This window comes from Taeniopygia guttata, chromosome 6 (genome assembly GCF_048771995.1).
Source record: "Taeniopygia guttata chromosome 6, bTaeGut7.mat, whole genome shotgun sequence".
NCBI classification, from domain to species: domain Eukaryota; kingdom Metazoa; phylum Chordata; class Aves; order Passeriformes; family Estrildidae; genus Taeniopygia; species Taeniopygia guttata.
The window spans coordinates 34,441,874-34,464,249 of NC_133031.1; the positions used below are offsets into that span (position 1 = coordinate 34,441,874).

The 22,376-nt window shown below is 44.8% G+C and overlaps 1 protein-coding gene across 3 annotated transcripts in view; it reads left to right on the forward strand.

The window, feature by feature from the left end:
- Positions 1 to 1,018: 1,018 nt before the first annotated feature.
- Positions 1,019 to 22,376, forward strand: part of DOCK1 (dedicator of cytokinesis 1) — a 262,398-nt gene continuing 241,040 nt past the window's right edge. For all 3 annotated transcript variants that reach the window (XM_030276610.4, XM_030276611.4, XM_041717195.2), the window contains exons 1-2: positions 1,019 to 1,184; positions 21,919 to 22,002. In XM_030276610.4, the coding sequence (XP_030132470.2) occupies positions 1,043 to 1,184; positions 21,919 to 22,002 (226 nt within the window). In that variant the 5' untranslated portion in view covers positions 1,019 to 1,042. The remainder of the gene's footprint in view (positions 1,185 to 21,918; positions 22,003 to 22,376) is intronic.

The following is a 22,376-nucleotide window of genomic DNA, read 5'->3' on the forward strand; positions in this document are numbered from 1 at the left end:
GCACCTGGGATGTAACTGGGAATAGGTGGGGAGGTACCGGGACATAACTGGGTACACCTGGGACTTAACCAGGAATAGGCGGGGAAGCACCGGGAACACAACGGGGAATAGGCGGGGAGATACCTGGGACATAACCGGGTGCACCTGGGACATAACTGGGACTAGGTGGGGAGGCACTGGGACATAACCGGGTACACCTGGAACATAACCGGGTACACCTGGGACGTAACTGGGAATAGGTGGGGAGGCACCGGGACATAACCGGGTACACCTGGGACTTGACCGGGAATAGGGGAGGAGGTACCCGGGACATAAGCGGGTACACAACCGGGTACACCTGGAATGTAACTGGGAATAGGCGGGGAGGCACCGGGAACACAACGGGGAATAGGCGGGGAGATACCTGGGACATAACCGGGTGCACACATGGGACACAACCGGATACACCTGGGATATAAGGATATAACCGGGTGCACCTGGGACTTAACCGGGAATAGGCAGGGAGGTACCTGGGACATAACCGGGAATAGGCAGGGAGGTACCTGGGACATAACCGGGAATAGGGGAGGCGGTACCTGGGACATAACCGGGTGCACCTGGGACATAACCGGGAATAGGCGGGGAGGTACCTGGAACACACCCGGGTACACGTGGGACTTAACTGGGAATAGGCGGGGAGGTACCTGGGACATAACCGGGTGCACCTGGGACTTAGTCGGGAATAGGCGGGGAAGTACCTGGGACATACCCGGGAGCACCTGGGACACAGCCGGGTGTACCTGGGACATAACCGGGAATAGGCGGGGAAGTACCTGGGACATACCCGGGTACACGTGGGACACAGCCGGGTGTACCTGGGACACAAACGGGAATAGGCGGGGAGGTACCTGGGACATACCCGGGTACACCTGGGACACAGCCGGGTGTACCTGGGCCACAGGCACCACGAGCAAAGCCAGGAGCCGGGCGTGCGCTCCCTTTGTGCCCGGCGGGCGGAGGGGCGGCGGGCCGGGCCGGGCCGGGCTGGCTCCGCCCGCACCACATGACTCCGCTCGTCGGGAGAAACTTTTCCCGTCCCGCGGTCGGAAAATGGCGGCGTAGGGAGCGGGGCCGTGGCATCCCGGCGGCTCCCGGCGCCATGACCCGCTGGGTGCCCACCAAAAGGGAGGAGAAGTACGGCGTAGGTGAGGACGCGCCTGTTGCGCCCAGGGGCTGCCCCCGGCCGCGGCCTCCCCGTCCCTGCCCGGCCCCGCGGATGGCCGGCATGGAGCGCGGCGTTCCCCTCCGGTTCCTGCCTCCCCCGCCCGGCTCCTCCTGCCTCCCAGCGGCTTGAGGGCTTGGCTGGGAACGCCAGGAAAAGTTGCCTTTCTCCCTGTGCGCTGCGTTGCTGTGGCTCGAAGGAGTCGGAGGTGTTTTCCCGGCGGTTCTTGCTCCCCGTTGGGCCGCTGTCCCTCAGCGGGGCGCGGGCAGCGCGGCTCTCGGCTGGGATGCTCGTAGGGATCAGGGCTTTCCCTGGGATCCATTTCCTACCCCGCTCCTTCCGTCCCGCCCGAACACAGCGGGATTGTTCAGCTGCCGCCTCGGACATCCCCGCTGGGGCTGAACCGGAGCAAACCCCGCTCGGGTTCGGGCTTATCTCGGCACAAACCTCCTGAGTTTAAAGATGTTGCGTTTGGAGCAAAAGGTTTTGTTTCGCTGGTGCGGTGCAGAGAACTTTACCGGCGTGAATGAGCGTTTGTGTGGGGAAGGAAATAATAAATCTGACTGTTCAAATTGGAAACGTGAAGTTCAACGCCCACCGCAGTTCTTGGGTTGGAGTGATTGTGAGGAACAACTTTTCATAGAAATGCACAGCTAAACCTCATCAACAAAGCGAGCAGGAAGAAGGGAGTTTCTGGGGCTGAGTAAAGCCTGAGTGAATTGTGGGAATTAATTTTAAATCCTGTGTCTGTGTGTCCCTAGAAAACCATAGCTTGGCTTTTAAAAATTATTAGAAAAATCCTAATTCCAGTGTGTGGGACCTGTAGGTAATTCCAGCGCTGAGGATGCAGGACAAGCCCTGGGAAGCAGAAGTGCCACTGATGGCAGTCGCTTGTTAAGTTTCCAAATTTTCTGCCTGGTGCTGTGGGATGGATATTTTGGAACGACGGAGTTGTCACGTAGAATGAGCTGATGTTAATTAAACCCAGTGCCACTCGAAAGCAAGTTCCTCTTTTGCTGGTGCTGTGGTGGCAGTGAGTGCCCAGGCCCGGCTTTCCAGGAATGTTTTGAAATTGATTTGAAAGTGACATGAGGGAAAAAAGTGAATTAGACTTGATTGTTTGATAACATAGCTTAAGTGTACTTACATCTCCAGTGTGGTGGATTGCATGTGTTGTAAGAAAACTGGATTTAAATGTAATTTAAGAATAAAAAACCCCTCCCAGTTTGAAAAAGCCCAAGCAATGTTCCTGGTTGGTATTTTTTGTGTCCACTGCTCTGCAGAAGTGTTTGTCATGGTTTTATAGTTGATTTATGTTTCTCTGATAGTTTGTTTTCTTTCTCCTGCAAGAAGGGAGAAATCCTCACCAAAGGGGGATTTCTCTGCTGCATGACAGGGATGTGAGGGTTGAAAGTGGATGAAGTGTCACAAGGAGATAAATCAAATTTAGAGCTAATTGAACATTGGATTCACTGCCTGTGCCATTCTGTTATAGGCTGCTTTGGGAAGAATAGCTTCTTTTTGGTGTCCTCTAAAGAAAATTAAGATTCAGTTTGGTTCTATGTGTTTTATGGACCTTTATGTTGTTAAGAAAGCACACTGTGAGTCTTGTGATGTTTTATTTTTTGCAGGTTATGGAGATGGAGAGGTTGATGCAACAGTTGTGTAGTCCCACATGGAATTAGAGGCAGCACTGTTAGCCTGAAAATTCAGACTTGAGAATATTTTTCTTCCTATTTGCCATGACTAGTCCTGGGGCTGATGTTGACTCAGTATTGTCTGCCAGAGAGAAAATCCCTAATAGGAATGCTAATGGGACTTAGTGAAACATAATGTGCAGGGCTTTGGGTGTCTCATCAATCCATGCAAATACCTCCAAAAGGATGGAGTCATTCCAGCGGTGCTCGTGGCAGGGTGAGGAGCAATGGCTGTGAACTAAGCCAGGAGAAGTTCCACCTCACCATGAGGAAAAACTTCTTTCCATGAAGGGTGGCAGAGCTCTGGAACAGCTGCCCAGGGAGGATGTGGAGACATCCCAGCCTGGGTGTGTTCTGCTGCAGGTGGGATGGACTGGATCATCTCCAGAATTGCCTTCCAACCCCAAATATTCTGGGATTCTCTGTGCATGCTTCCCCAAGCAGAAATATTAGGAAGGTGCGTTGTGATTGTGTTTATTTCACAGCAGTGGGAACTCAGAAATGTATGTATATCTGTATATAGAGTTGTGTACATATCAAATACACACATGTGCTTATATAACACATTTAAATCCCTTCTCCCCTCTTCTGGTATATCCCTGTGCACAACAGAGTTTTTGTAACATCTCAGGAGGCGAAGATGTGCTGGCTGTGATGCAGCTGGAGGAGTGATGCCAAGGAGCCTGTAGTGCCAGCTGGTAGGACACAGGTGTGTTAAGGAGCGCTCCCGCAGTGGGATTTGGGGATGCTGCAGGATGCCCTGCGTGACTCTGGAGTGAAGTTGCTGCCCTGAGCCTCTGTGCAGAGGCATTATCTCAGCAGGCAGCTGAGAGAGTGACTCAGCTCCGCTTCCTGAGAGAGTTCAGAATGGGTGTGGAGCTAATGGGATCATCCGGACATTAGGGGAACGTGTGGGGGAACAGGGGCATGATCAGCTTCCTTGGAGGAGCTTTTCCCTACTCCCCGTGCTGCAGATCCTTGGCCTTCACCTCAATCCTGCCTTTCATCCCTCGCCCTGAACTGGTGGCTGTGTGGAAGGGACCACATGGGTGTGTGGCTTCCTCCTCGGGGACATCCGAGGGTCCTGAGGGCTGTTTGTGTCCCCTCAGTGTCACACAGTGGAGTGTGGCTGCTTAGTCTCTCATTCCTTGCTTTTAGTGTGATGTGAGATGTGTAATTTTGGTGCTTTTCCTTCTCCTGGGGAGAAGGGATGTAAGGAGCTGCTTTGGGAGGTCTGGGAGCCTGACCAGCACCTCTGAGACAGTGCTCAGTGCCTGTGGTAGCTTCCAAATCCTGAATTCTCCTGTTCTTTGCCCCTTTTCCTTTGGGCTGAGAGCTGCAGTGAGGTAGAACTGCTGCTACTGTGGTATAAAAAGTATGGTTTTTAAAATGCTTTTGTGCTCAAAGGCTTGTGTTCATATGGAGTAATCAGACCACTGCTGTGGTAGTTTAATTTAATTTTTTTTAATTGAATTAATGGTGAAACAGAAAATTAGTACTGCATGCCCTTGGATGCTCAGATGTAAAAGGAGAACTCTCCCAGTTACAGAGCATGAGTCCCCCATCCCTGAAGGTGTCCAGGGAAGGGCTGGATGTGGCACTCAGTGCTCTGGGCTTGGTGACAAAGTGGGGATGGGGATTGGACTTGGACTTGATGGACTTGGAAGTTTTTTCCAAATTCAGCGAGTTCCAGTATTTTTGTTTGTTCCTGGTGATTTTTTCTTGTGTGTTGTGACTTGGCAAATAATACCAAGCCTAATTTTAGATGGGGACATTGGCCACACTTCATGGTCAGGGTGTTGTAGTGCCTCTCTGAGATTGGGATAGCTTTTGCAAAGGGGTTTATGGAAATACCTTCACACCAGGTACACAGAAATATATACATTTTATTATTAGGGGAGTGCTTTAAGGAGCTGGTAGACTAAGAGGTGGTACAATGATCATGATTTAAAAGTTTTGTAGCTGAGTTTTGCTCTTGTAATGTCTCTTTGAAAGGTGGGGGGATAAGGATTTGTCAAGAGGAAATCCTACAGCTGAGTGCTGCTGCTTCTCTTCTGCTGCTTCAGGGAGGACTGTGGTGCTTTAGGACAGATTTAAGGTTTTTTTGGAACCCTGGAGACACAGTCCAGGCTGTGGGGAGCTGTGGTGGCATGTGGAGACTCTTATTTAAGGTGATGATCTTGTGCATATTTGTGCCTCAGAGCAGGGAAGGAAGCATTTGAAGGAAATGGAGAAAGATGCATCTTTGGAATGAGTCTTGGTGATTTTAGTGCTGCTGTGCTGGGAGGTTTGGAGCTGCCTGGCAGGACAGGACAGGTGACTTCTGTCAGTGATAGCAGGGATGTGCTGTGACACATCCCAAACCTGTGGGGCAGAAGTGGAAGATTTGCTGTTGCATTGATCAGAGCATTGGAGTGAGCACATGCAGGTTCAGTTTCTTAGAGCCAGCACATCCCATGGACACCCAGCTCAGGTTTTATTTGTTACATCCCTCTGCTGGGAGGAAATGATGAGAGAATTGGGATTGTTCAGCCTGGAGAAGCTTTGGGGTGACCTCATTGTGGATTTACAGTGCCTGAAGGAACTGACAGGGAAGATGGAGAGAAACTCTGCAAGGGATGGAGAGACAGGACAAGGGGAGATGGCTTTAAAATGACAGAGAATGTGATTAGATGGAATATTGGGAAGGAATTGTTCCCTGTGAGGGTGGGGAGGAGCTGTGGCTGCCCCTGGATCCCTGGCAGTGCCCAAGGCCAGGTTGGAGCAGCCTGGGACAGTGGAAGATGTCCCTGCCATGGCAGGAGTGGCACTAGATGATATTTATTATCCAACCCAAACCATTCCATGATTCTATTTTCCAATACCCTTTAATTCCCTGCTTGCTGAGGGTTGCATTTCTGTGCTGCCCCATTCCTGGAGCAGAGGGCAGGGGATGGAAGATGCACCACACCTTTTCCTGCAGGAATGACCTGAGTTGGACTGCAGGCCTGTGCCCAGCTCCTCCCAGTTTGCTCAGCAGCCACTATTGTTCTCTGTCAATAAACACTTGTTGCAAACAGCAGATTGGAGAGGGATAACCTTACCAGATAAGTGGAAGGGAGCGTGGACTCCTGTTTGTTTTCATCCAGGTCAGCAACAACATTACAAGCTGGGATTGTTCTGAGAAATGATTCCTGATGGGATTTTCCAGGAATTATTTTTTTCTCATAGGGCACAAACTGACTTCAGCAGGTAGCCAGCTGCCTATGGCCATAACACAGAGCTTCCATTGAACTTTGCAAAGGAAGTTTTCAGTTGGTTTAGGGGATTTTCAGCTGGTTATTTTACTCTTTATCCTGGAAAATAAAAAAATGAGGTATAAAAGTGAGATTTTACACTTTACATGGTATGCAGATAAGGCAGTGATAGTAGTCAGGGGGCTGATTTAAGGTGCTTGATTTGGTATTTCCATCCCTGGAAGTGTCCAGGGCGGGTTGGATGGGGTTGGAACACTCTGGGATAGTGGAAGGTGCCCCTGCCTGTGACATAGGGTGGAATGGGATGAGCTTTAAGGTCCCTTCAATCCAAACCATCGTGGGACTCTCTGACTTCGAGTAGCACCTTGGTGGGTTTTGTAATTATCCTTTATCTGTTCTGTTGGAAATGCCTGACCCAGGTGCACTCAAACAATGCTGATTTTGGGCTCCTTGCCACACTTGGCACAGATTTCTCTCTGCTACAAAGGCATTTTCCCTTCTGCAAAGGCAAAACTCAGGGAAAGGGCGGGGCAAAACAGACAACTTCAAATCAAACCTTCTCCAGGAATCCCCTCTGTCAGCTTGCAGCTGCAGGAGTAAGAGTTGGGATAATTTTTCCTGTAAATATTGATGTTTCTGGAGTTTGTCCTGTGCTGCCTGTTGAGCATGTGGAGGATCCTTTGCTTTGTGTAATCCTTCGGTGTGGTCCTGCAGGACTGAAATCCAATAGCTCTTGTTAAACACCTGGGGATGTGTCCAGCTGGAGATAAATAGCTGGGGCTGAATCCTCTTTAATGAATGGAGGCTCCAACAAGGGACTGCCTCTAATCCAGTTTTTGAGTATTTATTCCATCCAAGGTGTCAGCTTTGCCTCTCCCCTTTGACTTCCTGCAAGTTCAAAACTTCCTCAAAATATTCTGTGGAGCTGCTCCTACTTATGGGTATTCTTTGGCAGGGTGGTGGACCACTGACAAGTCAGATTTTTTCTTTTTTATTAAACTTAAAAGCGTTTTTAGTTCTGTTTTCTACCCTGTGGTGGCCCCTGAGGCAGTTCTGACAATAGTAATTTTCTGAGTAAGGTTTTAATGAATTCCTTGATGAGTTATTGGAATACTTTCCTCCTTTAGCTTGGGGGAGGAGGAATTGAAAGCACACCCTGTCTAAACCAAAAAAGTGTTCAATAAGAGAATTCTTGTAATTCTGAAACTTTCTCTCCATTTTCAGACTGTAGTTGTGCAAACATTTATGTATTTATAGAATTATCTGGTATGTTTATGTAATTTGTGCATTAAATCTGATTTCTGATGTAAAGATTTGTAATACAAGAAGCTGCAGTTGATGCATTTCAGTTTCATCAGCAGAAATGTGAAATATCTCTGGAAATATTTTTCTGCTCCATGTGGCTTTGTAACTAAACTGAAATAGTTGCATTGAGAACTATTATGTGTAATCATGTACCCTATACGTAACAAAACAAACAGATGGATGAAGAGCTGGAGCAACCATTGGCTGCCATACATGAATTTGGGGTTTTTTGTATGTTTTTTTTTTAGCCCTGCTGCTTTATTTTGAGTGCTGCTTATATTATTTCAACACAACCCTTTTTAGAATGTGTTTGCAGAGGGTTTTGGTGGCTGATTTTGCCTTGAGGGTGTTGGAGTAGCAAAATGTCTTTGTGTTCCCCAGTAGAAAATACCAACAAGTGAGTGGAACAGGATTTGCTGTGTGATTTCTGAATGGGAATGCAGAAAATTGTACATAATCAATGTTTGTGCTTGTGGGCACTTGGGTATTTGAGGCACTCTGTTTGTACATCCCTGCTCTTGTGGTGGCTGTGCCACTTTTATGGATGTGCTGCACAAATTATTGAATATTGAGGTGGAAAACCTGCTGGAGCAGCTGCCTGGCTGAGCAGGGCTGGGGGTTTTGGGAAAATTTTGTTATCCCTGAGGAGTCCCACATGGGGAGGGCATCAGGAACCATCTCCCTTGAGGAGGAACCTCCTGGCTTGACCTGGGGAGTTCCTGACTGGTTCTGGCAGAGCTTCCTGGAGCCTTTGGAACATTTGGCAGTGCAGGGTGGGCAATTGGGACTGAAGAGAGTGCAGAGCTAATGTTGATTATCATTATTTTAATTTTTGTTTGGGTTGGGATTAAGATTTGAAAGTGTTTGAAATGGTATTTTGTGGTTTTGGATTTAGATGTTTATTATTATTTATACTACAGTTTTAAAACTTGTGAGTTTTGCAGTCTTTTGCTAAAGAGTTGCAAAATGATTTTGTATCTATTTTTATAAGGTGTTTTTAAGGAAAAACTAAAAAATGGCACAAATTATTTTTGTTTTTATTTTTAACTTGACTAATTACTCGTGATCTGTACTCTGGACTTTTAAATTGCAAAATACTGCTTATACTCATGAAAAAGGACTAATTACTGCTTTAAAACTTACTTTGTTTTATATATATTACTATATTTTAAAACTTTAAAATCTAAATTTTCTACGATGTGATTTTACACACTTCGATTTAAACTAGACACTTATAACTTTATTATTAATTAATTTTGGAAGCTTTTTTTACCTGTTTTTTTGTTCGAATGCAATGTTTTTTTGGGGTCTGTGCCTTTCAAACCAGAAATCTAAAATTCTGAGCATTTAGCTTTCCAACACAGAGCCTCTGAAATACCTGAGAGCCTCTTGAGGCGCAGAGATGCCTCCTGCAAGTGCAGCCTGAGGTGTTTGTGTTTGCTGTGCCTTCCTCCTCCTGCTTATCCAAACAAAGCACGGAAGTGCCGGCGTCACCGCCTGGGAGCTGGATGGAATAAAATAACAGCTGGGAGGGAAAGGGCCCGAGTGTCCTGGGGGCACCAGGGAATGTGAGGCCACACTGTGCCCAAAAACCTTCAGCTGGGCTCTGTTAGGACAGTTTTCCAATTTTCACGTATGGAATAAAAAGGAAAAACCAGAACTTGGAAGAGGGCCTGAGTGTCTCGAAGGACAAGGAAAGATGAGGCCACACCGTGCCTAAGAACCTTCAACTGGCCTGTGTTACAAGGGTTTTCCCAATTTTCATGGAATAAAAATGAAAAAACAGAACTCAGAACAGGACCTGAGTGTCTCAGAAGGGCAAGGAGCATATGAGGCTGCCCCATACCCAAAAACCTTCAACTGGGCTGTGTTAGGATTTTCCAATTTTTCATGCATGGAATAAAAAGGAAAAACCAGAACTCAGAACAGGACTTGAGTGTCTCAGAAGGACCAGGAACAGATGAGTTCACACCATACCCAAAAACCTTCAACTGGGCTGTGTTAGGAGGGTTTTCCCAATTTTCATGTATGGAATAAAAAGGGAAAACCAGAACTCAGAACAGGGGCTAAGTGTCTCAGAAGGACAAGGAAAGATGAGTCCATACTGTGCCCAAAAACCTTCAACTGGGCTGCGTTAGGAGGGTTTTCCCCATTTTCATACATGGAAAAAAAGGGAAACCAGAACTTGGAACAGGACCCAAGCGTCCTGGGAGGACAAGGAACAGATGAGTCCATACTGTACCCAAAAACCTTCAGCTGGGCTGTGTTAGGAAGGTTTTCCCCATTTACATACATGGAATAAAAAGGAAAACCAGGACTCAGAACAAGAGCTGAGTGTCCTGGGAGGACAAAGAAAGATGAGGCCACACGATACCCAAAAACCTTCAACTGGGCTGTGTTAGGAAGGTTTTCCCAATTTTCATACATGGAATAAAAAGGAAAAGCAGAACTCAGTACAAGGTCTGAGTGTCCTGAGAGGACAAAGAAAGATGAGGCCACACCATACCCAAAAACCTTCAGCTGAGCTGTGTTAGGAGGGTTTTCCCAATTTTCATGTGTGGAATAAAAAGGAAAAACCTAAATTAAGGGTGAGCATGGCCAAACCCCAGCACTGCTGGTGCCTCTGGGGGTGGGCAGAGGTACAGGATGATGGGAAGCTCCACTCTTGCCTTCCTCCTCTGGCCTTGAGCATCCTCCTGCTTGTGCCAGCTGCTCTGCAGGAAAAGATGCTGGCAGCAGGTTCAGGGCATGGAGTTGGGTGCTTTTATTGAGAAGTTGTTTCTTGCAGAGTGTGCAGTGGCTGTGGATCAGAAATGAAGTGGAAGCAACTGGTAATAGGAAAAATTCTCCTGTAGCAGGGCCTGCCACAGGAAATCTCACCGTGCTGAGGCAGATGGAAGCTGCTGATGAGAATTTGAGTTTGTGAGTCTTGAGGCAGATGGTGGAGGATTGAAAAGGATGCAGAAAAATCTGCTGTGCCTGTGACTGCAGTGAGCAAATCCTGCCCTGCCAGGGCTGGGGATTATCCAGGCAGTGGCTTGGAATGCCCTGGAAGTGCTGTCCTGGGAAGGAGGCACTGTGCAGAGATGGTGAAATGTGTCACTTGGGCCAGGGAAGTTAGAGATAAGGGCCTGTGGGAATGTTTCTGTTGATAAATATGAGGTTAATCTCTCAAAGTGGGAGTGTATGAGTGAAGGCTAACATCAACATGACCCGAAATCTTTAATTACTGTTTTGAGGATGTGTCCAGCAGCTGTTGTTTGCTTGACTTTGACTTTTTCCTGCTGCTTTGGGTGCTGTGGGAGAATTATTTTCTTTTGCATCGCTCCATGGCTCATTTCTAGCTTTAAAATAGAAAATAATGCTTACTCTAGCTTTTAGTATGCTCTGCCTAAGCAGAGGTAGTGGTGATGTTACCTGGTGTCCAGCCTCTTTTTTTTCCTTTATTTCTCTTCTTTTGTCCTTACAAATTCCCACCAATTTTCTGCAGGCATCACCCTTTGCCTTGTCATCCCTGCAGGAATTCCTTCCTTCCTGCTCATCTTTTTTCCCATTGTTATACTGCCTCAATCTTGCTTGTTATATTTTTCTTGCTATGACTGGATGACTGGTAGGTGTTGGTGTTTCCATCAATCCATCACTTTCTTTGACCAAGAGTCTTAGGTGGAGAAGACTTGAGATCCTATTTTATTTCCTTCTGTCTTCTGAGCCTGGTGTATCATGTGGGTTTGCTTTTTGTTTCTTTTTTTTTGTTGTTGTTGTTTTTTTTTTTTTCCCTTTTTTTGGATTGATCTCTGAAGTTTCCAGTGTGAAGTGTAAATGGTGTGACTCAAACTGGTTAGGAAAAAAAAAAGTTTGTAGCAATTTAATTAGAAAAAACCAAAAAACCTTGGAGGTATTTTGGCTTCTGTTTGACATGGGAGTTGATCTGTAGAAGGTTTGTGTTTGGCATGGCAGGATCCAGCTCTGTCCTCCCTGTCAGCAGCACCTCTGTAGCTGCTGACAGTCTGTGTGTCGCTTCTGTCACCTCCACTGGGCTGCTCTTGCCTTTTTTGGTGCTGCTCACTGACATTTGGGCATGAAGAGCCAAACATTTTGTCCAGGCCATGGCAGGAGTGTGCACAGGGGCAGCTCAGAATTCCTGGAGCACGGGGACTGCCTCACCAACAGCTGGCATTGACCCTTTTGTAAAATTAATTTAATGACATGTGACAAAGCGCTGGATAAAGATCCTTTTTCCAGAGATTTCAGTCATTGAGCTTTTTTGGTGAGGAAACAGCTGTCTGTGCTGACACTGAAGTGGCTGGAGATGAGAACAGATTTTTTGTGGTGCAGAAATATTTCTTGGCCAGTGGTTTCCACAGTGTGTGACTCAAATGGGACAAAACACCAGCCCCAAACTTTCTGATGCACAGCCAGATATAATTTTTTTGTATTTATTACACTACACTTTATTTGTATTTGTTGGTTGTTTTCTTGAGTGTTTGTCTGGAACTAAGGCTCGTAAAAGGATTTAAAAAACACATGAGATGTTTATCTGGTAATTGGGACATCTGCAGTTAGATGGGATTGCTCTAATGCTGAGCATTGCTGCCCTGAAGAGCTCCAGGAGGTGCTCGTGGGTGAGGAATTTTTTATAAGGTCTTGATCTGTCTCTAGAGTGCTGATGATGGGAATTGGACTTTGGGTTCTGTCTGGTGCCTCTCCTGCTCAATCCCAGTTTTGGGATGTTGATGGAGGTGGTGCTTGTGCAAGATTATGGCACAGGCTTGGTTAAACCAGTTAAACCAAACTGGGAATGGGGTCCCAGCAGGGGGTGCAGCCCCATCCCTGGGAGTGTCCCAAACGTGTGGATGTGGCACTTGGGGACGCGGGACATAGTGACCCTGCTGCTGGATTCACTGTTGGATGATCTCAGAGTCATTAAAAGATTAGCAAAGTGTTTTTGGGAAAAACATCCCAAACCTTCTTTAAGAATCAGTTGACTCTTCAAGGAGTGACTAAAGTATCTTGCTTTGAGCTCTGTGGGGAGGGAATTCTTATTCCCAAAAAATAAAGACTGGATAGAGCCAGATAAGCACATTTTAGTCAAGACTTGAGAGAATGACTCAGTTGTGGTGCTGCTGACATTGTTGGAAGTTTTGTGTGGGTTCAGCTCTGGTTTGATTTTCTAGTTGAATGTATTCTTGAAGTGATTTATTAATAGATTTTTATCAATCACTTGTGCTGCAGGGAGGCCTCTGTTTATGTACTGGGCTGTGATGACTGATGGAACTGGTTCAGATTTTTGCCTTAAACACAGAAAATACAGTTTGGGCTTCCTGCAACAGCTGCACTTTCCACTGTTAGAGCACACAAAGGTGAACGTGTTCTTGGCTGAAAACCAGGAGTTTTAATACTTTTGGGGCTTGAATATTTAAAATATTGGCATAACTGCAAACTTTCACAGTCTGGGTGTGATACCATCTATAACACAGCGTGCTGATCTTAAATCAAAATATAAACTTTTAAGACCAGGAGTTCATGTATTATATTTGTAAAGGGCTGTCTGGATACTTCCATAACATTTTTATAAAAAGTGTCGAAAATATGAAATAATTTTGTGGAGAAGAACCAGAATAATTGTGTGCTAGCTTAAGTTTTCAGAATATGGGTAGTGATAGCTTTGAGAAATGCCTGGGTAAACTGAGTGAAAAGTAAAATATTGAAGATGATTAATGAAATCTTGAGTTCTACAATTGTTTTCCTTTTTGCTGCATCTGCACATGACAGAATTTGTGTTGTAACCTTTGCATGCAGCAGCTTCCTTTTGCTCTCGAGCCATTCATGGAGCAAGAAGCATTTTTAAAGTTTAAATTGTTTTTCTCCAGAAAACTGAAGGCTTCTTAGCAAGATGACTGAGTTAGATTCCTCCAGGAAAATGGCACAAATATTCTCCTCACATTTCCCCGCAGGTCCCACTGCTGAGTGCTCCTGGTGTCTCCGAGGATGCTTTCCCCAAACACAGCCAGGGCAAATGTGTGATTTATAGATCAAAAACGAGCTGGTTTGCTGGACATGAATTGAGTGTGGAGTGTGCTGGCTGTCATTAATTTGGTTTTTTAGTAGTTCAGTTTTGAGGTAGAGGTGCTGCAAGTGGAGATGAGTTGAAGAATTGAGAAATAACCACTGATCTTAGACGAATGCAGTATTTTTTCAGAGAGGGAAGCCAATATTTTAAGGTGAAAGTTACACTGTCCAGTCTAGCACAAACTTTGCTGCCTGTTGGAGCTTTCCAAGCAGACATTGAAGCAGATTTGGGGAATCATGGCAGGGAAATGAGTCCCCTCAAGCCGTAGTTTGCAGTGCTAGGAACAGCGTGGATCTGCTCCTCGGCCAGGAGCTGGCTCTGGCCCCTGCTCTGCCCAGGGCATGTGCTGGCTGCTAATGCCTCCCCCCTTTGCAGGGAATTCTTGGAGTGGTGCTGGGAAAATAACCTGCCAAAAAAGGAGCAAAGAATAATTAAAATACTCCCTTTCTTACAGCAGAGGTGAGCGAGTTACTGCTGGGTTAGTGGCACCTTAATCACCCTCCTGGCATTAATGTGTGACCATCAGGGAGTTTTTAAAATACATTTTCCTTGGATGATTTTGCTTGGAGAGGAAGGAGTTACAGCTTTGAATTATTCTGAATTAACAAGGGCAATTTGGAGGCTCAGGGCAGTGAGGGAAGGAAGTATAATTGTTATTTTTGATGTGTATCAGCAGGCTTGAAGGGTGCCTTAGCAGTGGGGAGCCAAGTTCTCACCTGGGAATTCCTGTGTACGTCTGGGGTTGATTACTGGGCTACACCAACTTTGAAATAGTACTTTATTACACTACATACATATTAAAAATCATTGATAATGTAAATAATAATAATAAAAAAAGAGTTGTACTTGATGATCCTTGTAGGTCCCTTTCAACTCAGAATATTCAGAGATTAGGCTAGAAAAGGCTTTAGAATTATGAAATTAACTCATTATAAAGTGAATGGTTGTGAATGTACAGGTGTGTTCTTATTGTGCCAAAATTGTGGAGCTCAGGGTCTGGCAGCAGAGATTTAGGGTGTTCCCCTACTCTGGTTTTCCCCCTTCCCAGAAGTCTGAATTTATGGAGTAAAACATGATGCTGGGTCTTTAATGAATAGTGGGATCATACCAGTTACTTTTCCTTATTTTTTTCCAGAGTGAAAACAAAAATTGGTATGGGTTGACAGGATTCTGTGAGGTGGGGAAATGAGAATTTCAGGGCTATGAACTCTCTGTGAGAGTGCCCCAGTGCTGGACAGTGACCCTTTGTTAGGGCCAGTGGCCGAGCCAAGTGGGCTGGAAGCCGCCTGGAGCATGTGATTGCCCCTGCTTTGGAGCAAAACAATTTTTCCCTGTTTTTGCAAAATGCTGCTCTTATCTTTGAGTGCATTCAGCCCTGTTTGACTGGCTCCCATGGTGACGTTTTCCCCCAATTCCGGCGTGAGGTACAAATTCAGGAAAAGCATCGCCGATTTCCCATTTCTGCCCTGTTTTGGGAGAGAGGGGGAAAGTGTTGCTGGGGCTCTCAGCAGGTCATTCCTCTCTCTGGGTGTTCTTTTGGGGAAAGCAGGACAAGTTCCTCGGGGTTTCTTTGACTTGGGGTCTGTGCTCTTACTGTTGGATGCAGCCTGATAATGTCATGGCAAAGAAAAAGAAATTGAGTCAGATTTGATGTGTAAAAAGCCTCAAACTCCCTTCATCCCTTTTCTCCCATTCCAGAGGCTTTCCTGAGACAGGAACAGAGGAATTTTGATTTTGTTTTCCTTTGTAGAAATACTGAGGAGGAAGAACAGTAGGAAATGAAAGCATCTTCCCATCACCTCATTTCCTCCTTGCTTTAGGCTCTTTGCTCTGCATCATCAGCTCGGTGTTGCAGTGAATTGTAATTTTTTTTCCTGTTTCCACAGCAGTGCGAGAGGAGTTTCAGTGTATTGAACTTTATTTTTATGGTCACTGAAATGCCTGTTAAAATACAGTAGTGCCATTAAGCTCACTGCTGTAGTAATGCTTAGTAAAAGACACCCTCGTAGTGCAATAAGAATTTCCTGCCATGGCAGAGAGGAGATGCTTGAAGAATTAGGGGGCTGATGCCTCAGGAACGTTCACAGGGAGCTCTGGAGCACCAGGTTGGGCCAGGGGAGCTTTGCCATCATTTGTGTGGGTTTAGCCTGGAGTGCTGTGTTGGGAAGCACTTGATGGTTTCTAAATCCCTTTCTCTGGATTTAAGTGTGAACTTGTGACGTTTGGGATGTTGCACATGTGTGTGTGTGGTGGCTGGACATAAACTAAACCAGGAGATGTTTCACTCAACATGAGGAACTCCTCTCCAGGAGGGTGGCAGAGCACTGGAGCTGCCAGGGAGGACATGGAGCCTCCTTCTCCAAGGGAGAAACTCCAAACCCTCCTGGATGTGCTCCTGCCACCTGCCTGGGCAGGGGGATGGACTGGATCATCTCCAGAGCTCCCTTCCAAACCTAGACATTTTGGGATTCTGTGGCTGGATTTGGGATGTCTCCTGGGGCTGTCCTTGCTGTGGATTTTTTGGGATTCTGTGGCTGGATTTGGGGCTTCTATGGTTGTCCTTGCTGTTGATTTTTTTGGGATTCTGTGGCTGGATTTGGGATTTCCCCTGAGAAAGCTGGATGAGTTCCTCTTCTCTCCAGCCTTTAACTCTTGTCCTTCTCCTGCCCAGCAGAACCCAGGGGGCATTTTCTACACAGCAGTGTTGAAGCTTTCACAAATTTTCTAATAACCACGTGTAGAGGTGGGTTTGAGTTTTGCTTAATTCCAAGCTTTGAAATCCTTTCTTGAGGCACAGATTGGTTTTTGGGTGAGCACAGCTAATGCTCAGATGCTGTCCTTGCCTTCCTGGGGGTTGGTACCAGAGCAGGAGCCAAGTTCCAGCTCCTCAATGAAATGTAGGAGGTCTGAGGGAACATCAAAACTCACTTGATTTGTGATTCTGAGTTACCACAGGTGCCAAGACATCTGCCTCAAATGTTTTGTGTTAGTCTAAATCAGCATCTTGGTTTTTCTGCAAGAGCCAGTGTTCAGAGCTCGGGGTGATGTGATTACTCTTTGCATCCAGCGTGTTTCACTTAATGGACTTCTTAATATTAAAAATCAATTTGGATGTTCTTGATTGTGCTACTTGTTAGCTGTGCATTATGGCACATTAATAATGCTGCTAGAGTCAATAATGATGTGTATATATATTTTTTTTAGCACTACTTTCAGCTTTATACCCTCAGTACTTGGTGGTGAAGTACTCTGAATACAGATTAGCCAGGAGGAGGGGGGGAGAGCTGTTAAAATGGTGACAGAGCATCTCACTTCATTAGCTCCCTAAAAATAAAGTGTCTTGCTTGAAAGAGGGGAGGAAGGAAAGCAAGGAACTGAACTTGCTTCTTGGAAATCTTGGCTTTGTCCAGAACTGTTCATTTCACAGAATCCCAGATTTATTCAGGTGGGAAAAGAGCACTAAGATCTTTAAGGCCAAGCTGTGCCAGATCCCCACAGGGATGGGGACTCCAAACCTCCCTGGGCATCCCCTTCCAATACCTAACCACCTTTTCCATGGAGAAACTCCTCCTGATGTCCACCCTGAGCTTCCCCTGGTGAACATTTCCAGAGGCTGCTTTAGGATTCTCTCACCCTCAACAGATGCCCTGAGGAGTGATGGAGGAGTTTGCAGCTGAGCCATTGTGTGTTTCAGGAATTTGCTGCTCCCAGAGAGGAGGAGTGAAAGGAACTGTCTCACCTTTGTAAGGGAAAGTAGTGATAAATCCAGTCTATCTACTTGAATTTGTGGGATTTGGGCTAATCCTGTGATAAAAGTCACATTCATGATTTAATCAATAAGATTAGAGCATCACTGGGCAGGAGGAACCTCGAGCTGGATTTTCTCCTTTAGCTTGGTGGTAACTGTTCAGATCTGAGAATTTCTCCAGGCTTCTCCTCTCTTCAGGAAATTATTATTTTGGGAATGTTTGGGTAACAGAATAATTAAAATATTGAGAAAGAACTCTGAATCAAGCTTGGTGAGACCAGGAATGACAAAACCCAAGGTGAAGGTGAGAGGATCTACCCTTGGTTAATGTACACATGAAATAATTGTCTTAAACAGTTCTCAGGTGCAACTCTTGACTTAAACACTGTTTTTTTCCTTTTGCTTCTCCATTAGCCTCAGGTGTAGAAATGTGAAACTCCTCTGGGTGAGTAGCAGAGGACTGAGCGATCTGCCTGAATACTTAAATCATCTGCTTTCATTTTAGGGAAAATAGGAAAACCTTCAGGTGTCTTTTAGTACCAGGGAATTTACAAAAGACTTTGCTTTCACCTCTGCAATTTGTCTGCTTTTATTGAAAAAGCACAGTTAGGATTTAGGGTTTTTTTTTTTTTTAAAGTCCTGTGAAATAAAGCAGGTAATGTGTTAAATGGAGTTTGGGTTCATTCAGGAGTTCAGAATGATTAATACAGCCTTTAAAGCAAAGTAATACCAGGGAATATTACTCTGGAACATCTTTATGCTATCTTAAGATATCTCACCTTTTGTAAAAAGCTTTATCAGTATAAATTGATGTTACCTTTGTTTGCTTTTTTTTTTTTTTGTTTCCACCACTCATTCTTCTAGTGCTGGTCCCCTCATTTTTCTGATGTGTGCAGATTAATGAGTGCAGCTCACAGAGGTGTTTGTTTTGTGTTCTTGAACGGGAAATGGGGGTTTGGTGCAATTACTGTAATGCCCTGTTCACTGCTCATTTCTTTATCAACTTCTAGAGCTGAAAAATTGCCTCTCTCTGTGCCCACACTCAGTCCTTTGCTTTTGGCACTTTGGGATTCTTGTGTGGATGTTGGATTTTTAAAATTAAGCAAAACATACTTCAGTTAAAAAAAAATAAAAAAAAATTTAAAAATAGAAAGCTGTACCTCAGGTTTTTACATATTTTAAATGACAGCTCAGGATACAGTTGATAAGACAAAATGCAAACATACCAGTTTCATGCTTTACTCCTCCAAACTTTGTCTTTTCCTTTAATTAAAGCCTTGTCATTTGGTCCAATCAAACATCTTCTATCACAACATCTTTTGATGCCACTGTGCATAAAAACCCTTCCTGTGAGGAGGAGTTACCTGCTCCCTTGCAGGGGAGTTTGTGGTGCAGTTCAGGCCTTGCTTTGTAATCCCAGGGGTGGAATGCACTTTATAGTTATTTTGGTTTGTTTGCTTCCCGATCTGTCAATGCTGTTGGAAGCCAGAAATGTGATTTATTTTCTCTTGCAGACATATTTTTCACACACATATATATTTTTTTAAAGATAAATCACCCCTCCCTGGCTCCTCAGTCAGTTGAGGTCAGTGGGAGCTGGCGTGGGCAGTAATTACCATTTGATGGCTGTTTATCATCTTCTGTCAGGAGAATTGGTCATTGCGCTGCAGCTCCTGCTGCCTGACCTTCCTTCTTGTGACAGACACCACTTTTAGCACTCTTGGGCATAAATTTTAGTGCCTTTTATTCATTGCTGCCTTTGATCCTGAGCGTTACCCCACTTATGCTCAGCTGAAGTGTGAATTGACTACAGGACCAGTTTTTAATCTGTTATAATGCAGATTTTTCCTGGCTGGCATGTCTGGTGTGATTCAGTGAAGTTGCTTGTCAGGGTCCTGGAGGTGGGAGACTGTCCCTGGATTCATTTCTGGATGTGTGAACATCCCAGGGGCCCTTTGACTGAGCTGTGAGCATTGAAGGGATCTCAGTAAACATCCCAAGGATTGGTGTTGGGTTTTTTTTTGTGTTGCACAAGTTTGGAGGAGTTAGGGCTGCGTAACTTTGTTTTCCCTGCTATGCACAAAAGCTGAAATGAGAATATTTCTGGGGAGTGTTTCCAAGCAGACTCTCCCACTGCTCTGTGTTCAGCACTGTGATCATCCCTCTGCTCAAAGCAGTTTAAAATGCTCATTTTTGTTAAGGTGTTTCTCTGGCAGGGTAACATTTATGGCTGTCAGATACCCTGTGCCAGATAGCTGGGAGGGAGAGTTTATCTGTCTCTAATAATGACAAAATTAAGGAAAACATTAAAACACAAATAGCTTGGCTTGTTTTGATGTCAGTAGAAACTGTTACTTTCTAAACTCTTCATTTAAATCCTGGTGATAATGGTCTCTGCAGTGCACCTGACCTTTATTCTTTTTACCTTGTAATGTGTTTTTATTCCATTAATAATCTTCCACCTTATACACTGTTTTCCAAACTGCTTTTCCATGTCTTTTTTTTCCACTTGTGCACTCGGATTTATTTATTTACCTCTTAACTCTAAAATCTGTCAAGCCAGAGTTCTTCAGAGAAAAGGACCCAGCCAGCCTGGGTGGATTGATTTATTGGTGGGCCAATGGATTATGGATTGATTTATTGGTGAACCAATGGATTACGGATTGATTTATTGGTGAACCAATGGATTACGGATTGATTTATTGGTGGGCCAATGGATTATGGATTATTTATTGGTGATCCAGTGGGTTATGGATTATTTATTGGTGAGCCAATGTGTTATGGATTGATCTATGGGTGATCCAATGGATTATTAATTGGTGAGCCAATGGATTGTTTATTGGTAAACCAATGGATTATGGATCTGTGGGTGATCCAATGGATTATGGGTTGATCTGTGAGTGATCCAATTGATTATTTATTGGTGATCCAATGGATTATGGATTGATCTATGGGTGAATCAATGGATTATGAATTGATCTGTGGGTGATCCAATGGATTATGGATTGATCTATGGGTGAATCAATGGATTATGGATTGATCTGTGGGTCAATCAATGGATTATGGATTGATCTGTGGGTGATCCAATGGATTATGGATTGATCTGTGGGTGATCCAATGGATTATGGATTGATCTATGGGTGACCCAATGGACTTTGGATTGATTTATTGGTGATCTGGTTGAGAGCTGGAATTCCAGGAGTTCTGGGCAGAACAAACAGGAATTCCTGGGGGCTGGGACTGGAGCAGTGGGCTCTGTGCCCCATCTTTGTGCCCACTGGGATGTCCCTGGTGTGTGAACACAATCAGCTGTGGGCTCAGAGCAGCATTTTTATCCAGTTCCAGCTCTGCCAGATGTGGTTTGGGGTGCTGACCTCCTGTGCAATGCAGAAGTGCTGGGGTAGGAGGGAGCTGGCCAGGTAAGGCAGCTATTGGTGGATCCCACCTCTCGTGGCTTCATTTAGAGCTCTGCCACAGGTTTGGAATTGGAGGGGGATTTTTTGGAAGTGCATTGTTACCTGTGATGAGTGTGGAACGTGTTGTGGATGCTCTGTGAGCTCTTGGTGTGAAATCAGTTCCCTCTGACAGCCACGTGTCACCTACCCAGCTCTTCTGTTCCAGTAAAACACCCCTGAGTCCTGCCCTGGAAACTGAGGCAGAAAGAAAAGCAGGGATAATCTGAGGGGTGGTAGGAACTTAATTATTATGTTCTAAAAATGCTTTTGTTTCCCAAACAGCTACAACAAATAGTGAGAAATTCTGATTTTCAGGTGTTACTGATCCTTGTTGGTGGGAGTAGCTGCAGTTGTAAATTGAAGAAGAAATTTCAGTGGGTCCACCTTGACTAAAGTTCTTTAATTTCAATTTCTTGTGAAACATTTCACTCTCTGCCTTGAATCATGAGATATTCGTATTGGAAGATTTTTTTTTTCCTCCTACAGAGCATTTACTCCATATAAAACTTACAAAAATTTGGCTTTTGGAGTTGTAACTGTTTTGTTTTTTGGATCATGAGTATTTTTTTCCCAACCAAACCTGGTTTGTAGCATTCTTTGTCAGATGAATTAATGGACATGGCCCAGATTTTCTTTTGGGAGTGACAGGGAAGAGTGGTCTTTGAGTTCCTGTTGGGTTTGTTGTAATTTATTGTGCAGTGGGTTGCTGCAGTTGCCTCTGGCACTCAAAAATTCTAAAATCATATTTTCCAACATCCTATACATGCAGTAAATAAATGAAATGATTGAGAAATCATCCTTTAATGTTGATGTGGCAATTTGAGTTTTTTAAAGACACTTTGTAAGTTTTCTGTGTGTTGAGCTGACAGGGGAAGACAGAGCAGTTCTTTGTAGAACTGCTTAAAATTGACACAAAGTGCTGTGGAAGGCTGGCAAATACAACAAAAATTGAGTGTATTGCCATGAAGAAGCAAAACATAAACACAGTGAGGGACAGCTTTAGAAAGTGAAATTGTTGAGGGGGGGTTTTGTTACAGAGGGAATTATAAATGGAATTAAGAACTTGGACGAATTTTTATAGAATGCATTTTTTTTTTTACAAAAAGATTCAGAATGTATTCAATAATGAGTAATAAAAGCGGTGATGTGATGAAACACTTGGAATTGTTGTCTGCCTGTGCTAACAGCAGTTTTCCCTCTGCCCAGCTCTCTACAACTACGATGCCAGGGGACCAGATGAACTCTCCTTACAGATTGGGGACACCGTGCACATCCTGGAAACCTATGAGGGTAAGATGGCAAAAATTGAATTGAAAAGCAGGATTTTGGGGGGGAATTGCATTCCTTTCCTGTTTGTCACCCTCTTGAGTTGGAAGCTGGTGAATAAGCATTGGTTTTCTGAGCAAGGAGGATTTTCCCACAACTGGAGTTGTGTGGATCAGCTGTAGCATCTCCCCCACGTTGGAGAAATTAGAGATGCTTTTTGGGTACCCTTGGGTGATGCAAAAGAACCTGCTGCTGCAAGAAGTTTAATCTGAATTTGAAAGTCACCTAGGTCTTGAATTATTTATGTGTCTCTTCTGAGATGGGTGCTGTGTTAGTGCTGTGCACTGATTTCAGCCTTTTCCAGGTGCCTCTTTTGATGTGAAACTCTACAAACATCA